Below are 23,192 nucleotides of genomic sequence, written 5' to 3'. Positions count from 1 at the left end.
CCCTTTGAGTCACCCAGAGGGCTACAGAACTTCTCTAGCCTTTCTTCAGAGTGACTCACTAACAATCACTTGTCCCAGTGTAAGGGAACTTCATGGGAGGAGAAAAAGGAGCATTAGGTCCATAAACAGTCCTTGACACAACAGTAGCCTGAAAACCATCACATGCTGATCACAAGGACAAGTATTTTTTATCTGAGTCTCTCCTTAGAATTCTGACCAATAAAATGAAAACACAAAGCCTCCTGAGAAGACTGCTCTCCCAGAGGCCGAAGCTACAGCTCTAACTGCCCATGTTGGTCTATTAAACACACCCACAGTCCCATGCATGCTCTACGTACCCTACAGTCATGACTTCCCCAGAGTTCTTGTCAGTAACAAAATTGTTGGCCACCGTCATGAGCAGCGATTGAATGATCTGAGTTGGAAACAAAAGAGGTGAGTCACGTGAGAGGCCCTTGCTTCTGGAGCAAAGCAGTCATCAGTGCAAAAGCAGCCTTCCAGCTCCAGGATGGGAGCCGAGAACCAAACCCAGGCAAGTGAGGGACTCAGTACTCCGGGTTATACTTCAGGCCAGGTGAAGTTACCAGCGTTGGACACAATGTCCTTGTTTCCTTTTGTAAAATTCTGATACTTTAGTGTGTGGGTGTACACACCAGGGCATGTGTGTGGAGGTCAAAGGAGAACTTGCAGGAGCCAATTCTCATCTTATCCCTCGCTGAAACAGGTCTCTCTACCGACCCCAACACTCCAGGCCAGCCGGCCTTTACTCTTTGCAGAGATTCTCCTGCTTCTACAGCCAGCCCTCGGCAGGAGTGCCAGGAATACAGGAATACAGATGCCCACAACTCCATCTAGTTTTAAGTAAGCTCAGGCATTGAACGCATGTTGTCATGGTTTTGTGGTAAGTACTTTTACCCACTGAGCCTTATGACTGGCTCATAACATAGTCCCCCCCCCTTATTTTAAACATTCATGTTTTAGGTTGGCACACAAAGTAACATGTTCACTGCGGGCGTGGGCACTGTTACACACTGAAGTGCGTCCCCACCTCTGCTTCTTCCCTTCTCCCAAACAGTCAGGCTTCTGCCTCCCTTTTAAAGAATCTGTTTTTAGTTATGTGTACACCATGTGTACTGGTGGCCGCGGAGGCCAGGAGGGGGCACCAGAGCAGCTGGAGGTCGTGACAGGCGGGCTGTGAGCTCTGGCTTGGGTCGCTGAAGGACAGCGAGTGCTCTCACCACTGAGCCATCTCCCCTCGCTGCTTCTGCTTTGTTTGTTTCCCAGAGACAGGGTTTCTCTATGCAACAGTCCTGGCTGTCCTGGAACTAGCTCTGTAGACCAGGCTGGCCTCCAACTCAGGGATCCGCCTGCCTCTGCCTCCTGAGTGCTGGTGCCCAGCTTTTGCTTTCTTACTGCACATATTCCATTATATTGTTTTTTAAAATGACAATATCAAAACAAAACTTTGCTTTGACACAGGATAATTCAATGTTGATCAAAGAATTATCAGCTTAAACAATACTCACTATGAAGTTATAAATACTCTTGGACCTTCCTAGACATATAATTTGGTTATTAAAGCCAGAATCCTCAGCTTGTTCCCCTTCTATGAACTGTATAGCTAACTTCTATTACATCTCCTTAGGAGTCAGGTCTCCTCTGTTCATGGAAACGGGATAGGAGAGACAGCAACTCTGGGAAGAAACCCTAATATGCCCAGCAGCAGCATTGCACACTTTGGACCTGGGTGGCAGCACTACACTGGATCCGTGTGTGTGTGTGTGTGTGTGCGCGCTCCATTCTGGAGGTTGTGGCGAGTTCTCACCTCTGGTGGCACCAGGTGATGAGAGGCTTGTGCAGCAAACAGAAGGATCTTCGTGACTTCTGAAAGCACAAGAGACAAGAAAGCACACACATTATCTTCCGCCTCCAAGGACTACAGCAACATGGCAAGCCAACTCAGTTATCACATGGCCATCACTTAACTTACTTCACGTGAAGACCAACCCCTACCTATGTGCTGGGCTCACCTTTCAGCCTTCAGGTCCTTTGTTCCACCCTCCGTGGTCGCACAGGCTAACAGAGCATCCGCCCCCATATCCACCATTGCCCTTACTCTACTTTTCTCTTCCAAACCCTTGACCTGGATATTATACACCGTGCTGTCAAGGACTCTGCCTTTCGGTCACCATGACCTTAGTGTCTAACAGACGCACTGCTCCTGGGCTCTGTGCGGGCTGTGTGTGGCAGCTCACACCTACAGTCCTAACACTTAGGAGTGGCAGCAGAGACAGCAGGACCCTGCGACTGGGGCCAGCCAGGGCTAGTCACCAAATCCGGTCTCAGGCAGTAAACTAACCAAATAAGTCACCAAACATCCATTGGACAGACACAAACGTACATATGTGAACACACTCTCTTCCAAGAGGCTGCACAGTGTATGGAAAGAACAGGCCTTTGGACCAGGCGCGTGGCTCATGCCTCTAAGTGTAGCCTACAAGAGGCCCTCTGATGTTCCAGCCTGGGCTAGAGACCCCGCTTAAAACAAAACAAAACAAAACAAAACAAAAACCAAAGGAGGCCTTTGGGAAAGAGGCAAAGCTGACTTGTCACTCATTTGAATGACCGTGGTCACTTTCTGAACTTTAAAGAGGCCACTTCTCAATTTCATTGAGTGATTACAGAAAGCACTTAACACAGTCAGATGTTCAAATGTCAGATGTTCAAATGTCCACTTTCTTCCTGTTTGGGCAAAACAAGCAACCATCTTTCCCTGCTTCTGTGTCATTGCTAACTGAGAAGGCACACAGGGCCATGGAGACCAGAAACAAAGGCCCGTTACCACAACACTACAGTCAATGGGGAAAACTAGGTACATTTTTTTTTTTTTACAATTTATTTTTTATGTGTATGGATGCTTTGTCTACACATGCATGTGTGGTGCCTGTGGAGGGGGCAGAAGATCTCCCACTGTAGTTACGGACAGCTGTGAGCCACCATGTGGAGGGGGCAGAAGATCTCCTACTGTAGTTAAGGACGGTTGTTAGCCACCATGTGGAGGGGGCAGAAGATCTCCCACTGTAGTTACGGATGGCTATGAGCCACCATGTGGGTGGGGAAGTAGACACAGGTCCTCTGCAAGAGTAGTATACTTCTCTAACTTAGGTGTCGCCTCTCCAGCCCCCAAACTAGAATTTTTGACAGAATTTATATTACAAAAAGACTTGCAATCAAGAATTTATCTTTATCATTTTTTAAAAATAGGAGTGTATGTGTGTGTGGTTAGGGATGACCTGAAGTCCTGATCTTTCGACCTCAGCCTTCCATTTTTCCCTTCTCTATATAAAACACATAACGTTAACTGTCCTTAACAACGCTAGAACAGACTAGCCACTTCTTAGGTCACAGCCGAGGATCAGACACACAGACAGGTTACCTCTCTGGTGGGGCTGCAGAAATCTTTGCACAAAAGGGTAGAAGTTGAAGAGGAAAAGCTGTGGAGAGAAGAATGGACTGGCTTTAATATCTATGAAACTTAAGCATGACATTTCACCACCAAGATAAATGCACTGGGAATCACTTTGACTCAGTTTAGTCCTCAGTAAGCAATCCTACCACAGGCGAATTCAATGTGCTGCAGTAACCCAGGGAAAGAATTTTCTCCCCAGCACTATCCTGCTATCTTACCACGTGAGAGAGAAAGCGCAGAAAAAGTGGGGAAAGGCTAACAAACCCAGCCCTCTTCTAGTTTTGACCCTGGCCTGGCTGCTAAGCTCTGTCTTGGTGTTCACAGAAGGGGAGCCAGACCAGGACCAGCACAGGCCCTGAAGTCCCTGGGGACAGCAGGGTAAAACTGAGCGGCCCTAGTGCTGTCACTGCCACGAACTGACAGTCCGACTCTACTCTCGTCCAACCACACTGGAGGAAGAACTCTGAGCTCTGTATCTGTGATCAAGGAAACCAACATGCTGAACAATCTCAGAACAGAACGAGCCATGACATCCATGTCAGAAAACTGGGCTGGAGAGATGGCTCAAGTGTTAAGAGCACTGGTTGCTCTTCCGGAAGAGCACACGCTCCCAGCACCCACATGGTGACGCACAACCATCTGAAACTCCCGTCCCAGAGGATCCAATGCTCTCTTCTGGTTTCCATGGGCACTGAACATATGTATTACACAAAAATATATGCAGGTGAAACCCCCATACACATAAGAGAAAAAAAAAAGCAGTTAAGAGAACAATTTCAAGGGTCACTTCTTTGTGATCTAAAATTTTGGTAACCTTTTTAAAGGTAGCTACTCTGGAAGTATTCACACGCACACCACACAAACATCACCAAGGAGCTCTTGCAAACTAACTCAATACCAAAAAATACCCAGGGATCCCAGCTTTGCAACTGTACAACCCCTACCAGAGCACCTGGAAGTTAATATCAGGAAGGGTTAGGCACACTGAAAAGCAGCAAGAATCAACAGAAATATGCAGTTTATCCGGGCTCAGGAACACACACGTGAAAGTAACAAGAGCGAGCACGTGATGGCTCCATGTGAACCGAATGTGCATAGGTTAGCACCCACACACGCTGGAGAGGAAAGAGTGCTAAATAAGAGCAGCTGCTTTAGACAGGAAGGCTGGATTCCCTGCCGATCTAACTGTGCAGAAGGCTTGATTAAAACTGAAACATCGTTCTACGTAACTGCTTTCCTTTACTAAGCCCATTCAGCTAACATCCCCAGAGAAGCAGCACAGTTCGCACCTCGTGAATTCCCACCAATCTGGAGATGAGGTTCATGAGCATCATCTTCACTTCAAACCTCTCCTTACAGCTCTCTAGCTGCTTCAGAAGCTTTTCCGCAAAGTCTGGAAGGAAAGAATCAGAACTGTGGGTTCATGGCTGCAGACAGCATTTAACAGGCACAGGGAAATGGCATGGCATGAGGAGTTACATCAGTGAGAAGATCAAATACGGTACCCCAAATTCATCTTAAAAAACCCTAAGTTTTTTTTTTTTTTTTTTTTTTTTTTTTTTTTAGACAGGGTCCCACTACATACCCTTAGCTGCCCTGGAACTCACTGTGTAGAGCGGGCTGGCCCGCAGAACTCAGGGATCTGTCTTCCTTTGCCTCCTGAGTGCTGTGCCAACACTCAAGGTGATTTTTAACACTTGTTACAGACTAGTTACTTATTTTTATTTATGTATATGCATGTATATGCACATGTGTGCACACATTCACAGAGGCCAGAAAAAGGTGTTGGATCCCTTAAAGCCAGGCTGGCATTGTGTGCCACCTGATGTGGGTGCCAGAAAGCAAACTTGGGTCCTCTGCAAGAGCAGCCAGTGTTCTTAGTCACTAGGGCAACTCTTCAGAGCCCTGGATTCCTAAGATATATATGTAAAATAATTTCTTTTATCTTTTGAGGTTATAATCATCTCATTTCCCCCTTCCCTCCCACATACCTTTCCCGGCCTTTTTCCATTAATTGTTGTTTTGTGCATATTTGTGTATGTGTACATACACATATTCCCAAACACAGATTCCCGAGATGCTGTGCACTGCTCTATAGTGGATACAGTTTGCTTCTGAGAGTGTGGTCTGCAGGCCACCAGCAACCAATCTACTAGGACTTTCTTGGAAGTGCAGACTCCAAAGCCATACCCACGCCCTAATGAACCAGAATCTGTACTTTACCCAGTTTCCTAGGTGACTCAATTAAAAAAAAAACTGGTCTAAAGAGTAGTAAGTTAACAGGAAGTGATAAGGCCAACAAGGAACTCAGAAGTAGTAACTATGGTACCTTGGGGATCATGAATCAAATGAATAGCTGAAAAGTTAAACACTTCTGGTTTCTTCTTCTTCTTTTGTTTCTGAAAGAGAACAGAAACCCATTCAAAACCCCTTGGTTATGAATTAGCCAGTCCTTGGGCTGTGTGCTGAAGCCATTAGCCAGTCCTAGACTGACTATGTGCTATGTGTCCAGCAGGGGAATGTGGATTCCAGGACCTCACTGACCGGCCAGGCTAGCCAGGTTTCAGAAGGGATGTTTTCTCAGAGTAAGGTGCAGAAGTGATTGACCGACACCCAACATCATCTTTGGCAACCTGCACCGTGTTCACATGCACCTGTACAAACGTGAATGCATGTACAAACACATACATACTAACCCCCACACAAATAAACTGCAATACCCTCACATACATGCACAGACTCCATGAGGAATAAACTAACATTATTTGGAATAACCATCACCAAATACCAAACTTTTTCTAAGAACCCATGTCTAGTTAGAGTAAACTTAATCAAACTTATTCAAACCACAGTTTTGTCAGAGCTGAACATAACCTATTTATCTAAAATGTTAGTGCTTACAACTCACCATCCATTTCTAAGGTTTGTTTGTTTTTAATGCTCTTTCTCTCTCTCAAAACCTTAGCAGGCAAACCCCATGCACACTCCACACTCTGAGGATTCTGACTGCAGCTTCCAGGCACGGACCTCACCTTCAGCACTTTCATTGCCTTTTCCAACTTCTTCTTGTTTTTGGAGCCCTTCTTCCCCGTGGCATACTGCACCAGCAGGTCTCTTGCCGTGGGTCCTTCATCCTAAAGAATAAACTACACTGGGAAACTGGGAACAGGGAAAATCTGTACATGAGCAGCGTACTAACTACATTCCGTTTTGTTCTAAAGATTTAATTTTTATTTATGTGTATGTGTGTGTGTCTGTATGTGAGCATGTGCGTGAGAGTGTAGGTGTCCACGTAGACTAGAGGCCTTGAGGAGCCAGGAGCTGGAGTTACAGGAGTCTGGTTGTTTAACATGGCTTCTAAGACTCAGCTCAGGTCGAAGGAATTGCTCCACTAGGGCTTGCATCAGCTGAGCCACCTCTCTGGCCCCTAATTTTGGTTCTTAGACTTTTTTCACAAACCCACTAATGAATACAACCTTTTAAAATCAGGAAATCAGCACACATGTGCAAAAACAGACCACACATTTTCCCTACAGCAATGATTTTTTGCATCCTTAATTTTAGTATGATATACAGATACAATGTTGCTTTTATTTGTAGGAAACTGGAAATGTATTCATCAATAGAAGAATGCTTAAAGAATGATAACATTCATATTCTGGAATATTCACAGATCTAAACAAAATGTATCTGCACACTGACGCGAACAAAGCACACTGTAGTGTGTACATAAGACACATAGCTTCTAAATGCTTACACAGGACTTTCTGTACAAACGTAAATGCACTGGAAACAAAATAGTTACCTGGAAGGAAGGAAATATGACGGAAATAACCCAAAGTCAAGAAACCCCTTACTTGTCTACATTATCTCAAAGTTTTTACAATGAAATATAGTAAGGTGTTACCAGGAGATCCTGGTCTAGTTACCACAATGCTAAAATTATTTATTTGTATTTGTGTGTGTGTGCATAAACCTGTCCCTGCAGATCCCTACAGAGAACAGAAGAGGATGTTCAGTCCCTTGGAGCTGGAGTTACACACAGCTGTAGGTGTCCAACATGGGTGCTGGGAACCTAGCTCTGGTCCTCTACAGGAGCAGGAAGTGTCTGTCACCACTGGGGCACCGCTCTAGTCCCGCATGTATGTGATTTTAGAATAGATCTTTTCACTTCTTCAATTTTAAAGACACTGTAATATTATGCTCCTCTTTCCTACGTTTGTGATGTTGGGACCACCCCAAACTGCCAGCATCTTCTCTTCCTCTAAGGTTGTATGTAAACAGGTAGAAACAGCTCAGAGCACAGACCAGGGCGAGTGAACCCGAGGCACATCTTAGTCAGTCTTGCTAATAAGAGAACAAGGAGCAAATGTTTTGAACTGAAGCCTCAGCACGGCAGAACTCTGAAAGGACAGACGTGACACTTCCTGCAAAGTCAGCACCTAAAGGTCTGACAGACTGAACTCAGCGGAGCAACACACGGGGAACTGGACACCTCTAAGGCCCTGCATTCAACCCACCTCGGATTCTGAGTCACTGTCCTGTTTCTCTTCCTCATCTTTCCCAAGGAAGAACGTCAAAGCAGCAACTAATATCTAAAGACCAACAAGAAACAAGTCAATGTACCCAGCCAAGAACAAACAGACTTCTGCCTACACTTCCACCCCACATGCGTAGACTGCTGTGTCTGAAGAAAAAGCCTCAAACGGTGGGAGGGAGGGCCGCTTGTCTCACAGATGCACAATAACATCCTTCACTAGGATGAGGCGAGGGATGCAGCTCAAGGGCAGCGCACATGCTTGAGAGTGAGCCCAATCCCTGGGTTCCACCCCCAGGACCCCCCAAACCAATCACTTATTAGATAAAGAACTATCAGGCACATATCACATGAAAGGAGAGGTCAGCTCTCTCCTGGACAAACGGAAGGGCTGCGGGCCTCCCAGCACACGCGTAGCTAAGGCACTGGCGCTGCGCCTGCAGCATCAAATCACGTCTTTAGACACTTGTGTCCATTGACAAACACGGACTTAAATCAACAAACAGAAGTGACTGCCAGGCTCTACACAGTCACCCTTCAGGTAGACTGCAGAGAATCTCCGCATCCCCAGAAAGGAGCCTTCTGACAAGTCACATGCTGTCTGAGTTTCTCTCAACTGGGCCAGAGCCCACAGAAGAAACGCCGCTATCACAGGGGACATAATGCACTTCAGTTGGGTGGTGGTTCTGTTTACAGCCACTTTCCCGGCTCACGCTTTAGAGGAGTCAACCACAACTTCGGATTTGTAAAGCGTGATGGAGTAAATGGCAGCCACCTCCTCCTGACACACCCAGCTCCACTTCACCCTCAGCAACAGACAGCCCTACAGCTCACCTTGGTGACCTTGGAGAAACAGGCAGTTGTGATAACATTGACAGTCTTAGCATCATTCCTGGGAGAGAAAACGGCACAAAACAGTGAGTACTTCTGACCTTAGGATGGTCAATTCTAGGACTTAAAGTGACAAACCCCTAAATGACTTCATCACAATTCCAACTCAGTCTTGGGACACAAAGCTTGAAGCCATCAATGTGAAGAATATTTGGTGCCACAGGATAAGTGTTAAAAAAAGAAAAAACAAAAATGCCAACAACTCAGAAGGAGAAAACAATTCAGCAAACCCAGAGCTGGAGGAATGGCTGGTAGAGAGAGTGTTCGTGCGAGTATGAACACCGGAGTTCTGATCCCAGGACTCCTGTCAGGGGGGCATGGTGGCCTGTCTGCCGGCAGACACGGGATCCCCACAGCAAGCCGGCTCGCTCAGATTAGCTGAACTAGCTCTACTGAGTCAACTAGGTTCCAATGAGAAACCTTGTCTCAAGGTATAACGTAAGGAGCAATTGAGGAAGACAGCAATAGGGCTGCTTATCAGCTTTCTTCCTCATATTACTCAACCTGCTTTCTTAAATAACTCAGGACCACCTGCCCACCATGGGCTGTGCCCCCTCACACCCATCACTAATTAAGGATGCACCATAAAGTACCTACAGACCATCTGACGGAGGCATCTTAACTGAGGCTCCTCTTCCCAAATAACAAGCTGACAAACGGACCAACCATATCAGATTGCCTCTGTATTTTATGTCAACTTCAATGTACAACAGAGTATATTAAAAAGTGTAAGATTAAAACAAAGACAAAAAGCCACACTTATCTATGAGCTCTGTAATTATACAAATGAAAATATAGCTGGGCGGTGGAGCACGCCTTTAATCCCAGCACTTGGGAGGCAGAGGCTAGCAGATCTCTGAGTTCAAGGTCAGCCTGGGTCTAGACAATAAGTTTTATTGTCCATTATAAGCCAGAGTTTATACAGAGAAATCCTGTCTCCAAAACAAACAAAAGACAACAAATGTGTGTCTGTTTCTCATGACAAAACTCCAGTGTGTTACCAGATGTTCCTTCTGTACAGCTCGATCATGACATCCAGCGACATCTTGGCTGCAGTCGCATTGCTGTCTCTCAACATGGTGTACATGAAATTCTGCAGCACCTGGGGAACAAGGAGGATGAGGACTCAATGCACAGATGGCACAAAGCTTCGAGCACAATAAGGAAGGGCACTTACCACATTCACTTTATTGTTCTTGTGTTTGGCGTTTATGTTCTTGATGTCGGTCACGATATGTGTGTACAGAGTCTGAGGAGACAAAGCACACACATGAAACAGATGAGCATTTCTGATCTTGGAGAAACGCACCAATGCACAGGACAATTTGCTTTTCCTATTTCATTCTATAACAGAAGAGAGCCAAAAGAAGCAAACATTCGGGCTAGAGAGATGGCTCAGCACTTAAGAGCACTGGCTGATCTTCCAGAGAACCCGGGTTCAAATCCCAGCACCTACATGGCAAGGCAGCTCATAACTGTCTGTAACTCCAGTTCCTGGAGATCTGACACCTTTTACCAATGCACATAACATAAAGTTACATAAATTATTTAAAAAAAAAAGAGAGAAGCAACAAACAAGTAACAGTTAAAGATAAAGCTGCCCTCCAGGGGATATGAGTGGAATTACCAAATGAACAAGTCTACCCTGGAGAAAAGAAAACCCATCCCCTACACGTTATAAAAAGTCATAATCCTTTGTTTACAACAGGCAAAAAGGAGAAGCAACCCAAACATCCACTGGATGATGAATGGGTAAACATGTGGCAGGGCCATGCAATGGAATATTTAGTAACGAAAAAGACACAACCATACTACGCTACAACTCAATCTTGAAACAACATGCTGAGTACAAGACAGCCACAAAAACATAACGTATGACTCTACTTAAATAAAACACCAGAAACAGGCAAAACTATGTGATCCTGTACCACTCTTGAGACAGAGGTAGGAAGAATGTTCAAGGCAGTCTGGATTACAACAAGGTCAAGGTCAGGTCAGACTACACAGTGAGACCCCTATGAAAAACTCAAGGGCTGGGATGCAGCTTAGTCAAAGAGTATTTCTAGCAACTGCAAGGCTCTGGACTAATCTCCAACACTGCCAGAAACCCAGAAACAAAAAGCAAAGAAGGTCAGAGAGATGGCTCAGTGCTTAAGACCACTGGGTGCTTTTGCAGAGAACACAAGTTCAGTTCCCAGAACACACATGGTGGCTCACAACTGTCTGTAACTCCAGTTCTAGCAGACCTGACACCCTCTCTGGACTCTGTGGGCAATGAATGTATGTAGTACAGATTCACAAGTAGGCAAAACACCAACACAAAGAAAAAGGAATCTTTTTTTAAAAATGCATTAACTATAACTATAGCTGAATATAAAAAGATGCATTTTATTATGTTTAACTATATATAGTTATGTGTGCCTGCATGTGGGTATGTGCACATGAGTGCAGGAGCCACGGAGGCCAGAAGTGTCAGATCCCTGAAGCTGAAGTTACTGATGGTTCTCACTGCCTGACATGGGTGCTGGAACTGAACTTGGATCCTCTGGAAGAGCAAGTGCTAAACTGAGCCATCTCTCTAATCTCTAACTCTTTGTTAAAAGGAGCAAGCATCTGACTGAATGCACAATAGTTCTGTGACTATAAACATCACCACTACCCAAAACATGGTCCCATGGAGACCACGACTACAAATGATCAAATCAAATAGAAGTAGTCTCTTAATATTTGGTGTGAGAGATTAACTTAATGAATATAAACGAGTTTTTCTTTCTGAAATTTGTTTTATAAGCCTTCAGCTCTTATCTTAAGTAAATATACAGGCAGAGAAATGGGGTAACATAAGTTATAAGAGCTAATAAGTAGCCTAACCTAATGGGCCAATCAGTTTATAACCTTATGGAGTCCTGTGTGTGATTTTCCTTGGGAGTTGCCAGCTGTGGGGTACCAGTCGGGACAGAAACCCCAACAAACAAGCCGGCCCCTCGTGTTACATAGGGCACCCACATGGATAACTGCATCCACAGAATGCCTGAGAAAGCTTGGGAAAGAATAAAGCATGCTTTCTTGATGGCAGCAATTTCTTGGGTCTGCTCTGCTTGCTAGAGGCAAGCAAGCACTCTCATCTAAGAGAGGCTTCCTGACTCAACTTTAGCTGCAAAACCTTGCAGCTCTTTTAAGAGGTCCTGCCACGAAACACTTAAACTGTGCTGATGAAAAGCTGAATGCATGCTTTTCAGTTTTCAGCCATAGCAGGAAAAAAGCTGCGCAGTTTTAAAATGCTGGCTTTCTGGGCTGTCCTGCCAGGGCAAACTCTGACTCTTTTAGGCAGGCAGTCTGACTGAGTGTGGTCTGTGAGCAGAATACTACAGCTTGCTTGCTAGCAAGGACCTTGAAACGCCATAGAGTTGTGGCAGTGAACTGAAGCTCTGGCTGGTATCTCAGCCATGAGGCTGGAAAGCTAAGGAATGGGCTGGATCTAGCCATCAAAGCCACGGCTCTCCATATTGCTTAGTAAATTAAAGGCTTATGTAGTCAGAAAAAGAGATATACAGTAAAGAGAGATTCAAAGAGGAAGAAAACCTCTAACTGGTTTACAGTATGTTAAAAATATATGCAGGCTAAAGGTTAAAGCCATTAAAAATAAAAAAGAAAGAGAGAAGTAGGGTGTGGGATACACACCTTTAATCCCAATGCCTGGGAGCAATAGGTAGATTGACCTCTGTGATTTCAAGGTGTGGTAGTACACACCTTTAAACCCAATGCCTGGGAGGCAGAGACAGACAGATCTCTGTGAGTTCAAGGTGTTGTAGCACACACCTTTAATCCCAGCACTTGGGAGGCAGAGACAAGTGGATCTCTGTGAGTTCAAGGACAGCCTGGTCTACAGAGTTATTCCAGGACAAAGATATACAGAGAACCTGTCTCAAAAAGTAAAAGTAAAAATAAAAGAAATAGAGGTTAAAATAAAGATGGAAAATATACAGAGAATCTTGATACTGTATGCTATTATGCTCTCTTTGAATTGTTTGATTGCTGAGGAAGGAGCAACAGTTGCTAAAAGATTTTTGTTTATAAATGCTGCTGAATTAATCCAAGATAGGTATTTTGAAAATACCTTGGCTTCAAAATTGAAGTCAAAAGGTATGTTACTTTGGAGAAGAGATTTTGCTTTTGTTTCCACAGAAAATGAGAGGCTGTGGATTCATTCTGAGTTAAGAAAAATCAGGTTCGAAAAAGGAAGACCACCTGAGAAATCTCCAATAGGAACAGATGGCCCAGATGACAGAGTTCTACATCCAGAACGGATTCAAGACTGCTGCCTGAGATGATCAAGACTCACAGGATACTCCAATCAGGACTTGATTATAACTCTAAGTTTTCTTTAGGTCCCCATAAGATCATCAGCGCCCCCAACCAGCAGGAAGTAGCCTGAAATACTACGCCCACATTCCCAACAAATGGACTATGGGTATTTTCCTTTGTTTAAAAAAAAAGAGGGAAATGGTGTGGGAGAATTGTCTGTATTCTGTCAATCATATTTTAATAAAATGCTGATTGGCCAGGCAGGCAGTATAGGCAGGAAAGCCAGACAGGAAGTGGAGGTGGAGCAAAGAGACTGGGAGTATTCTGGAAAGCAGGAAGCTCCATCCACAGAGAGGAAAGATGTAAGCTGCCCCGCTGGAAAAGGTACTGAGCCATGTGCTAACGTAGATAAGGATAATGGGGTAACATAAGTTATAAGAGCTAATAAGTAGCCTGACCTAATGGGCCAATCAGTTTATAACCTTATGGAGTCCTGTGTGTGATTTTCCTTGGGAGTTGCCGGTTGTGGGGTACGGGGCGGGACAGAAACCCCAACAAGCAAGTCAGCCCTCATGTTACACATAGAAAAATGCTATTGCAACAAAAAGTTTTTATTGTGTGGGTTGGTGGTTCCAGCTAGTGTGTGTGCCCTCATGCCCAGCACAAGGTCACGAAGAGACTAGGTTTTTGTACCAAACTGCTTGGGTTCAAGGTCTAGCCCTGCACATGTGCTGTAGGAAGTCTTCCAGCTTGTGGTTACCCACCTACTGGGGCGTGGCCTCTTATACTATAGATGTAGATGCAGAGCCTGCGTCTGCCCCTTCTTCCCTGTCTGCTCTTTCAGAGTGCTGGATTCGATCTCTGTTCTCTGTTCAAGCAGAGAATTCTGATTTGTGAGTTTACCCCTAAATAAATAACCATCTATTTCTCAATCCTCAGCTAGTGTGGGATTTCTTTTAAGCAGCCATTCCACACACGTGAAAGCTGTTTGACCTGAGACAAGTCACTTGCTGTGCTTCAACCTGTCTCTCTGTCTGTCTGTGAATCATTAGCAATGAAGATCTCTAGCTCAGGTTTTTGTATTCAAGCATATACTTGAAGCCTCTGAGATTAACAACTAGCCCAGAGCAGCATTCAGCAAGTGCTGGCTATCAATACTAAACTTCATGTATGATGTTTGCTCCTACTGAAGGACCAGCTGTATCTATCACCCTATCAAACAAAGTCAATAATTCCGCGACTCTGAACTCGGCTATATCCGCCCAGGAAGAGAGGAACGGAGGGAAGAGCCCGCCCCCTACCTTCCGCAGGAGCTTGTCGTGGCAGCGCAGAAGCTCGAAGAAGAGCTCTAGCAAACTCGATGGATTGATGAGATTTTTATTTCTCAGCAAGATCAACGCTTTGCAAAATGTCTAGGGGAGGAAAAGAAAACACACTAAGCTGAGGGTAAAGTTAATCAAATGAGAAAACGCAGCATGCACGTCCCACCTGCTCTCCCCAGGCACCACAGAGACGTTAGCTGTAGGTGTCTCACTTCACCATCATCGCATGCACGGGACCTGTGAACTCTCCTACCATGCGGAGATCCGGGTCCAAGACGGTGTGGTTGTAAGAGAGCAGCTCCTTCAGCTCCTGTGGGAAGTTACTGAGATGCTCCGGGTAGCAGTGGGCAATCTGTAAGAAAGCAGGGCTCTTCTCAGTGCGGCCTTTCTCCCTAACTTCAGCTGCACATTTAGATGCTCAAGGAGGGCTGGTCCAGAGGCAGACGACTCTCAATCGTCAGCTTTCCCTGGATGCTAATTTTTCTACTACTTTCATTGTTCCAGTAGTTTCGGTAAAATGCATGGGGCACACTGAGAACCTGCCTGTATGACGAATTTAAAATTTTTTTTTGATCAATTTTTGTTCTGTTTGGTTCTGTGTTAAAAATTCATCAAAATTCTCTAAAATATCTTAGGAAGTAAAGAAGAGCTACAAAAGGGAAGGCTTTATAAAAATTTAAGTTTCCATACAGAGGCTGGAAAACATGGATGGGATGGGGTGGGATGGTGGTAGTCTGCACCTCACTGTCTTGTCTCACTGAGAAATCACCATCTTACCTGTGCCATAAACATCACCAGCTCCGCCAGTTCTTTGCTGGGTTTATTTGGCTGTAACTTGAAAATCTCCATATTGGATTTATAGTGATTGTACTGCTGGAGGAACTGTAGGGGAAAAGAGAACGGAGTTTGTCACACTCTTTTATACATGCACCTTTGGTGTGGGAGAATTGTCTGTATTCTGTCAATCATATTTTAATAAAACACTGATTGGCCAGGCAGGCAGTATAGGCGGGAAAGCCAGACAGGAAGTAAGGGTGGAGCAAAGAGACTGGGAGTTTTCTGGGACACAGAAGCTCTCTCTCAGCCACTCCTGTGCAGACCACCGAAGAGGCAACATGTAAGCTGTCACACTGAGAAAGGTACTGAGCCCATGTGGCTAACATAGATCAGAATAATGGGTTAAGATAAGTTATAAGAACTAATAAGTAGCCTGACCTAATGGGCCAATCAGTTTATAATGTTATGGAGTCCTGTGTGTGATTTTCTCTTTGGGATTTGCCGGCTGTTGGGGTACCGGGCAGACGGAAACCCCAACAAGCCAGCCCTCATGTTACAGATGGCGCCCAAACGTGGATAACTGAATCCACCGAAAGTTTGAGAAAGCTTGGGAAAGAATAGACTAAAGCATGTTTTGTTGGTAGCAACAATTTCTCAGGTCTGCTCTGCTTGCTAGTAGCAAGCAAATGCTCTCATCTAAGAGAGGCTTCCTGACTCAGCTTTAGCTGCAAAACCCTGCAGTTCATTGAGAGGTCCTGCCACAAAACACTTAAACGCTGTTGGTGAAGGGCTGAACACATGCTTTTTGGTTTTCAGCCGTAGCAGGAAGAAAGCTGTGCTGTTTTAAAATGCTGGCTTTCTGGGCTGTCCTGCCAAGGCAGACTCTGACTCTTTCAGGCAGGCAGCCTGAAGCACTTGAGTGTGGTCTGTGAGTAGAATACTACAGCTTGCTTGCTATCAAGGACCTTGAAACGCCATAGAGTTGTGGCAGTGAACACAGCTCTGGCTGGTACCTCAGCCATGAGTCTGGAAAGCTAAGAAATGGCCTAGATCCAGCCGTCAAAGCCACGGGTTTTAGGCTCATGTGGTCAGAAAAAAGGAGAGATATACAGTAAAGAGAGATTCAAAGACGAACAAAACCTCTAAATGGTTTATAGTGTGTTACAAATATATGCAGGCTAAAAGTTAAAGTTCTTAATGTAAAAAAAAAAAGAGAGAGTAGTTGGGTGTGGTGGTACACACCTTTAATCCCAATGCCGGGGAGGCAGAGGCATATTGACCTCTGTGACTTCAAGGGACAGAGGTAGAGATTGACCTCTGTGACTTCAAGGTGTGGTAGCACACACCTTTAATCCCAATGCCTGGGAGGTAGAGACAGATCTCTGTGAGTTCAAGGTGTGGTAGCATACACCTTTATTCCCAGCACTGGGGAGGCTGAGACAGTGAGATCTCTGAGTTCAAGGACAGCCTGGTCTACAGTGTTAATCCAGGACAAAGATATATACAGAGAACCTGTCTCAAAAAGCCAAAAGTTAAAAGTAAAAATAAAAGAAATAGAGGTTAAAGTAAAGCCACATAAAGATGGAAAATACATAGAGAATCTTGATACTGTATGCTATTATGCTCTCTTTGAATTGTTTGAATGCTGAGGAAGGAGCAACAGCTGCTAAAAGACTTTTGTTTATAAATGCTGCTGAACTAACCCAAGATAGGTATTTTGAAAATACCTTGGCTTCAAAACTGAAGTCAAAAGGTTTGTTACTTTGGAGAAGAGATTTTGCTTGTGTTTCCACAGAAAATGAGAGCCTCTGGATTTATTCAGAGTTAAGAAAATTCATCTTTGGCCAAGGGAGACCACCTGAGCAATCTCTGGTAGGAACAGATGGCCCAGATGTCTGAGTTCTACATACAGAACGGATTCAAGGCGCTGCCTGAGATGATCAGGTCTCACAGGATACTCCAGTCAGGACTTGATTATAACTCTAAATTTTCTTTAGGTCCCCATAAGATCATCAGCGCCCCCAACCAGCAGGAAGTAGCCTGAAATACTACGCCCACATTCCCAACAAATGGACTATGGGTATTTTCTTTTGTTTAAAAAAAAAAAGAGGGAAATGGTGTGGGAGAATTGTCTGTATTCTGTCAATCATATTTTAATAAAACACTGATTGGCCAGGCAGGCAGTATAGGCGGGAAAGCCAGACAGGAAGTAGGGGTGGAGCAAAGAGACTGGGAGTTTTCTGGGACACAGAAGCTCTCTCTCAGCCACTCCTGTGCAGACCACCGAAGAGGCAACATGTAAGCTGTCACACTGAGAAAGGTACTGAGCCCATGTGGCTAACATAGATCAGAATAATGGGTTAAGATAAGTTATAAGAACTAATAAGTAGCCTGACCTAATGGGCCAATCAGTTTATAATGTTATGGAGTCCTGTGTGTGATTTTCTCTTTGGGATTTGCCGGCTGTTGGGGTACCGGGCAGACGGAAACCCCAACAAGCCGGCCCTCATGTTACACACCTTTGCCTGTGGTACAGAGAAAAAGACCTAGGTATATAAGAACATCCTTCTTTGTGGTCCTGGGATGAAAACCTAGGTTCATGCACGGCAGGCAAACCCTCTACTGAGTCACACCCTAGTTCTTAAAACATTCCCTTTTCCCTCTCTGCATCTTTCCAAAGGAGTTCTGAGAAAGCTTTAGCACCACTTGACTCACGTGAGGCCCCGTTCTCAGAACAGAGGTTTGGGCGGTGTCGTGTGAACAGGAGCCAGGAACTCAGGTTCTGGCCTTGCTCTGCCATTGACATTACATGAGCCGTGCATGAAAAGCACTTGGATCAGCAGGAAGATGCCAGGCCACTAAGTGTGGAGGACACCTGAGGGACATGAAGTCTTCTAGTCAGCCACCCTCTTAAATACCACTAAAGCTTCATGCTGGAGTTCCAGACAGAGATGCTAAGAACCAAAGACAGAGCGTAAGAGAGCTCAGTGGTTAAGAGCACTTGTTTTGCAGAAAGCCTGGTTCACTGCCTGGCACCTACACAATGGTTCACAACCATCACAATTCCAGTCCCTCTTCAAAGCTCCAAGGGTATCAGGGATGAGAGCACATAGTACATGCAGCTGAGAGTTTTAACTGTGTTAAAAACTCAACAGAGTTTTTAAACTAGAAAAGAAGGGGAGAGGAAGGAGGAGAAGAATCACCACTGTCATTAAAGACAGGACAGGAGAAAAGGCTCACTAGTCAGGAATGCTGGCTGCGCAAGTCCGAGGACCTGAATCCGGACATCAGCACCCACGCAAACACCCGTGTGAGGGATGGAGACAGCAGGATCTCTGGGGCGTACTGAATACTAGCTTAGCTCCAGAACCAGGGAAAGGATGACACTGGGCAGAATGAGAATCTAGGGCACCCAACATCCTCCTATGGCCTCCATACGAGTGCATATGTGTGCATATGCCAACCCCTGCCCACCCGACCCCATCCCCGAAACAAACCCAAGGGTAAAAGACAGAAGGAACAAGAATAAAGCTACAGCTTCCATTTACTAAGCACTTGGTTTGTGCCAGGCTCATGATATGCATGGTCTCGTCTGACCCAACAAACAAGCCAGTTTATGGCTGGAACTGGAACTGGAGTCAAGCCTTAGGTCCACGCCCTATGGTTATTGTCGTCCACATACGCTGCTGCTTCTGTGGTGCCGGGGATGGAACTGAGGGCCCTCGAGTGTGCTAGAGAGAAGTGCTCCACTGCTGAGCTACACCCCAGCTTCCCACAGTCACACACGCATTCACACACTGTCTTAGTTATGGTTTCTGCTGCTGTGAAGAGACACCATGACCACAGCAACTCTTACGAAGAAAACATTTAACTAGGTGGCGACAGTTTCTGAGGATCGGTACTTTATCACCATGGCAGGGAGCCTGGTGCCATGCAGGCAGCAGTGCTGCTGGAGGAGCTAGGAGTCCTCCATCTTGCAGGCAACAAGAAGTTGACAGAGACACTGGCAAGTATCCTGAGCACAGGAAAACTCAAAGCCCACCTCCACAGTGACACACTTCCTCTAACAAGGCCATACCCATTCCAACAAAGCCACATCTCCGAATAGTGCCACTCCCTGTGAGATTATGGGGGCCAATTACATTCAAACACAACATACACACACACACACACACACACACACACACACACACACAGAGAGAGAGAGAGAGAGAGAGAGAGAGAGAGAGAGAGAACTTTTTCTTTGAGTCAAGGTTCCACTGTGTTGTATAGCCCTGGCTGTCCTTGAACTCAGAGATCTGTCTGTTTCTGCCCCCAAATGCTGGGTTTAAAGGCGTCTGCACACTGCCCGGCTACGAGAGCACTTCTTAGTCATCAGTCTTTCCTAGTCCCCGCGGTTTCTCAGCGTCTAAGAGTTAAAAGGCCAACACCATGCTTCAGCTGTGACCTCTCACCTGACCCCATACCACCACTGACCCCCAAACTCTTCACGTTCCTAACCCAATCAATGCTCCAACCAGGGCCCACTTACTAGTGTCTGTCCTGGCATGAGGAGGACCAACCCCATTCTGTCCTTCATGCAAATGTGTCATCACAATGCCCAAAGCTCCACACTATCTCTTGTCCCTGTCATCCTAACCTCCACACCAGTATCCCAGAACTCTGAGGGTGAAGCCAGGGCAACCAGGGCTTTGAAATAGTAGCCCAGTCATTCTGATTCTCTCAGTGACCACAGATGGCTCCTTCATCCAGCACTGCGACATTTTCTTGCACCATGGCTGAGTATGTGTCCTCTTTGTTCCTTAATGCTAGTTCTAGAGTGCTATTCTCCTTCCAAATGGATTCCTTTTCTTATCCTTGACTGGCCCACTTAGTTCTGAATCTCGTCTCAACCTCTGCCCTAGCCGCAGTTCACGGAATGCCATTCCTTCCACCATGTAATGAGAAACTTTGGATCTCACTCCACACTCTGGCTTCCACTCCATTTCCCCTTCTTGTCAGAAAAACTTTAAGAACAATACATACTTGGTACCCAGTTGATTTAAATCCTCAGTGGCTGCCAGAAACACCAAAAGTCAAATCTAAACGGCTGACCACCATCTAAAGGGCTTGCCTGCATCCCCACACTACACTTAAGGGATAACAGGCGTTCCTGCTTCATTTCTTTCCACAACAGCTTGCCAGTCCTACTCCTGTCTAGAATGCTTTGACCCGCCGAGCTCACACCACCATTGTAGAAAAGGCTTCCCCACTCACGAGTCAGCAGCCTTCTCTTCTAACGCTCTCACCCAGGGTCACCTTCTCCAGCCCTCACTTTACACATGTACTGTCCTCCTTAGAATGGAAGTCCAAAAAGACCAGGCTCAATCAGGTCTTACTTGTCCCCATATCCTCCGTGTCTAGAAATATATTGCCATACTAAACTGTAAAGTGTGTATGTGTGTGGATCTGCATACATATTCAAACGAATGGATATTCATTTCTTGAATATTAAAATACAAAGGCTGTTACTTAACCTTCTTTGGGTACACAACTGGTCAAACACAGAACCAGAGCTTTGGGTCAGCTGTGAGATAGGTGGTCTCATTCGCCTTCGGAAAGAACTCCAGCAGCACAAGAAAGAGTTCAAAGGATTGACCAATGGGCGTGTGTGCAATTAAAAAAAAGTTCTGTACAGCAAAGGGGAAAACCAGCCCAGTGAAGAAAACCTACAAGACAGCAGAAACAAGTCATGAGACTGCTGGGTAGAATATATAAAGAATCGTATAAATTAAACTCCAAAACAAATCTTCCAATCAAACAGACTAACAAACTGGACAAAGCTCAAAAGAAATGCAAATGGCCAATCGCTATCTGAAAAAGCATGCAACATCCTTAGCCATCAGGAGAATGCAAATTAATTAAAATCATCTGAGACACTATCTCATCTCAGTCAGAATGGCTATCAGCAGGGGAAAAAGATGGACAAAGGCTGGAAGGACGTGAGAAAACAGAAATGTATATATTTATATGTTATGATATACATGCATGTATGTATATTGTGATACACACACAGAATTTATGGAAATAGAGCTACTAAGGAAAAAAACTAAAAACTGAACTTCCGTATTGCCTAGCTATAGCACTCCTGAGTATATAACAAAAGGAATCTGATCAAATACCACAGATAAACTTGCACATTCGTGTTTACTGGAGCACTACCTACTACAGCCAAGAAACAGAACTATCCTAGGTGCTCACCAACAGAAGAATGTGTAATGAAAATTTGGTACACACACATTTTTTTTCCCCCACTCAGGAGCAACAATGAAACCATGACATTGGGAGGAAATCATTATGTTAATAAGCCAGACTCAGAGATTGCCCATAATTCTCTCATAAGCAGAATTTAGATTTAAATTTACATTTGTGACACATCAGAAAAGGGAATATGGGAAGAGATTCTTTTCTTATGTGTATTGAGTGTTTGCCTACATGTATGTATGTCTACACATGTGCCTAGTGTCCAGAGGCCAGAAGAGGATGTAGGATCCCCTGAAACGAGTTAAAGATGGTTATGCGTCATCATGTAGATGCTGGGCATCAAACCTGGGTCCTCTGGAAAAGCATTAGTGCTCTTGACCACTGAGTCAACTCCCCAGAAGGAAGAGATCCTAAAGGGGAGCAGGGAACTGAGATATATCTGACATCAATACAATAGCAAGGGTTGTTTGGGGAGAGGAAGGGGATCAGTAAGAAGGGGGCAGGGAAGATTGGGAAGGGAAGCACAGGAGGGGGACACATAAGAACAAAACACTGCACATATGTATAAAAGTGTTGAAATGAAACCCACTACTCTGCAAGCTAACTCACAAAATTAATAAGGAAAAAAGAGCTGCAGGGGCTCGTAATTCATTCTGCTGTGAAGGACGGGACAGCGACATTGGAAAGCCGTGCCTGTGACCACTTTGTTGTTCAGCACTCTGTACTGGCAAAAACATTCGCATTAATATTCACAGGGAAAGATACATAAATTTGGAGAAGAACCACCAAAACAAGAGCTGAGTTATCTACTCAAAAACAAAAGCATAGTGTCGAAGGAACTTAATGGCAGCCGGCTGAGATGAGGGTTTAATGCTTCCGAGACAAATGCGTGTCTGAAGCATTTACCAGGTTAACAGCACAAAGTTACCCCTTTCATTTCGTCTCTTCTCAGTTCACACACTTGAAGTGCTAAGTCCCTCACAGCGTGGGCCTAATGTCAATTCCGACCTCATCTTTTCCCAAAGCATCTTCTCAACTCTAGCTGGCTCCCTCCCGAGTTTCAACCCTGGCTTAACTGCACCTTCTAAGTTCTGATGGCGGCCCAGGCATCTGAGAACTCTCTGTTCTTCCTGGCAGAACCTGGGGCACTCGGGAACGGCCGCCTGTGGACAGCACCTTTAAATTAAACACGACTCATCAAATCTCAGGGACTAATGAAGAGTGTCTGGGGCGCAGCCACTTCGGCCCTCGGCGGGGCGGCGGCATAAAGCCGGAGGCAACAGGTCTTAAAGAGCGTTTCAGTGGCTGTGAGGCCCGCAGGGCGGCAGGTTAGCAAGCGGTGGGAAACGAGTCCTCAGGAACGTTCCCTCCCCACGCCGTCTCTCCTCCCGAGGGCCCCTGAAGCCTCCGGAGGACTCCAGGGAGCCGGGTCCCCGTCCCACCTCCTCGATGTAGGCCGGCGGGTCCCGCTTGATCAGGTTCTGTAACTGCGGCAGGTTGCTGGGCAGCTTGTTGTTGTTCCTGCCCGACATGGTGGCTGCAGACGGGATCCCAGGCGAGCAGCTGATGGAAATAGCAGACCTCCGTCAGTCACTGCCGAGTCCCCGCGGCAGCTTAGACGCGTGTGTCTCAGTGTAACCGGAAGTAG

General features: G+C 45.4%; 1 protein-coding gene across 1 annotated transcript in view; it reads right to left on the bottom strand.

Moving 5' to 3' along the window:
* Nucleotides 1-23,192, bottom strand: part of Sdad1 (SDA1 domain containing 1) — a 32,174-nt gene extending 8,982 nt beyond the window's left edge. Inside the window, exons 1-14 of the mRNA XM_048425624.3 lie at nt 22,987-23,192; nt 15,302-15,406; nt 14,778-14,876; nt 14,504-14,614; nt 10,075-10,146; nt 9,899-9,999; nt 8,841-8,898; nt 7,990-8,064; nt 6,502-6,603; nt 5,799-5,868; nt 4,759-4,862; nt 3,437-3,494; nt 1,826-1,884; nt 339-415 (exon numbers count right to left, since the gene is read on the bottom strand). Coding sequence (XP_048281581.1) covers nt 339-415; nt 1,826-1,884; nt 3,437-3,494; nt 4,759-4,862; nt 5,799-5,868; nt 6,502-6,603; nt 7,990-8,064; nt 8,841-8,898; nt 9,899-9,999; nt 10,075-10,146; nt 14,504-14,614; nt 14,778-14,876; nt 15,302-15,406; nt 22,987-23,076 — 1,181 coding nt within the window. The 5' untranslated portion in view covers nt 23,077-23,192. The remainder of the gene's footprint in view (nt 1-338; nt 416-1,825; nt 1,885-3,436; nt 3,495-4,758; nt 4,863-5,798; nt 5,869-6,501; nt 6,604-7,989; nt 8,065-8,840; nt 8,899-9,898; nt 10,000-10,074; nt 10,147-14,503; nt 14,615-14,777; nt 14,877-15,301; nt 15,407-22,986) is intronic.

Source organism: Myodes glareolus, chromosome 8, assembly GCF_982192425.1.
Source record: "Myodes glareolus chromosome 8, mMyoGla1.1, whole genome shotgun sequence".
Taxonomy (NCBI): Eukaryota; Metazoa; Chordata; class Mammalia; order Rodentia; family Cricetidae; genus Myodes; species Myodes glareolus.
This window is presented reverse-complemented; position numbering and strand designations above follow the sequence as displayed.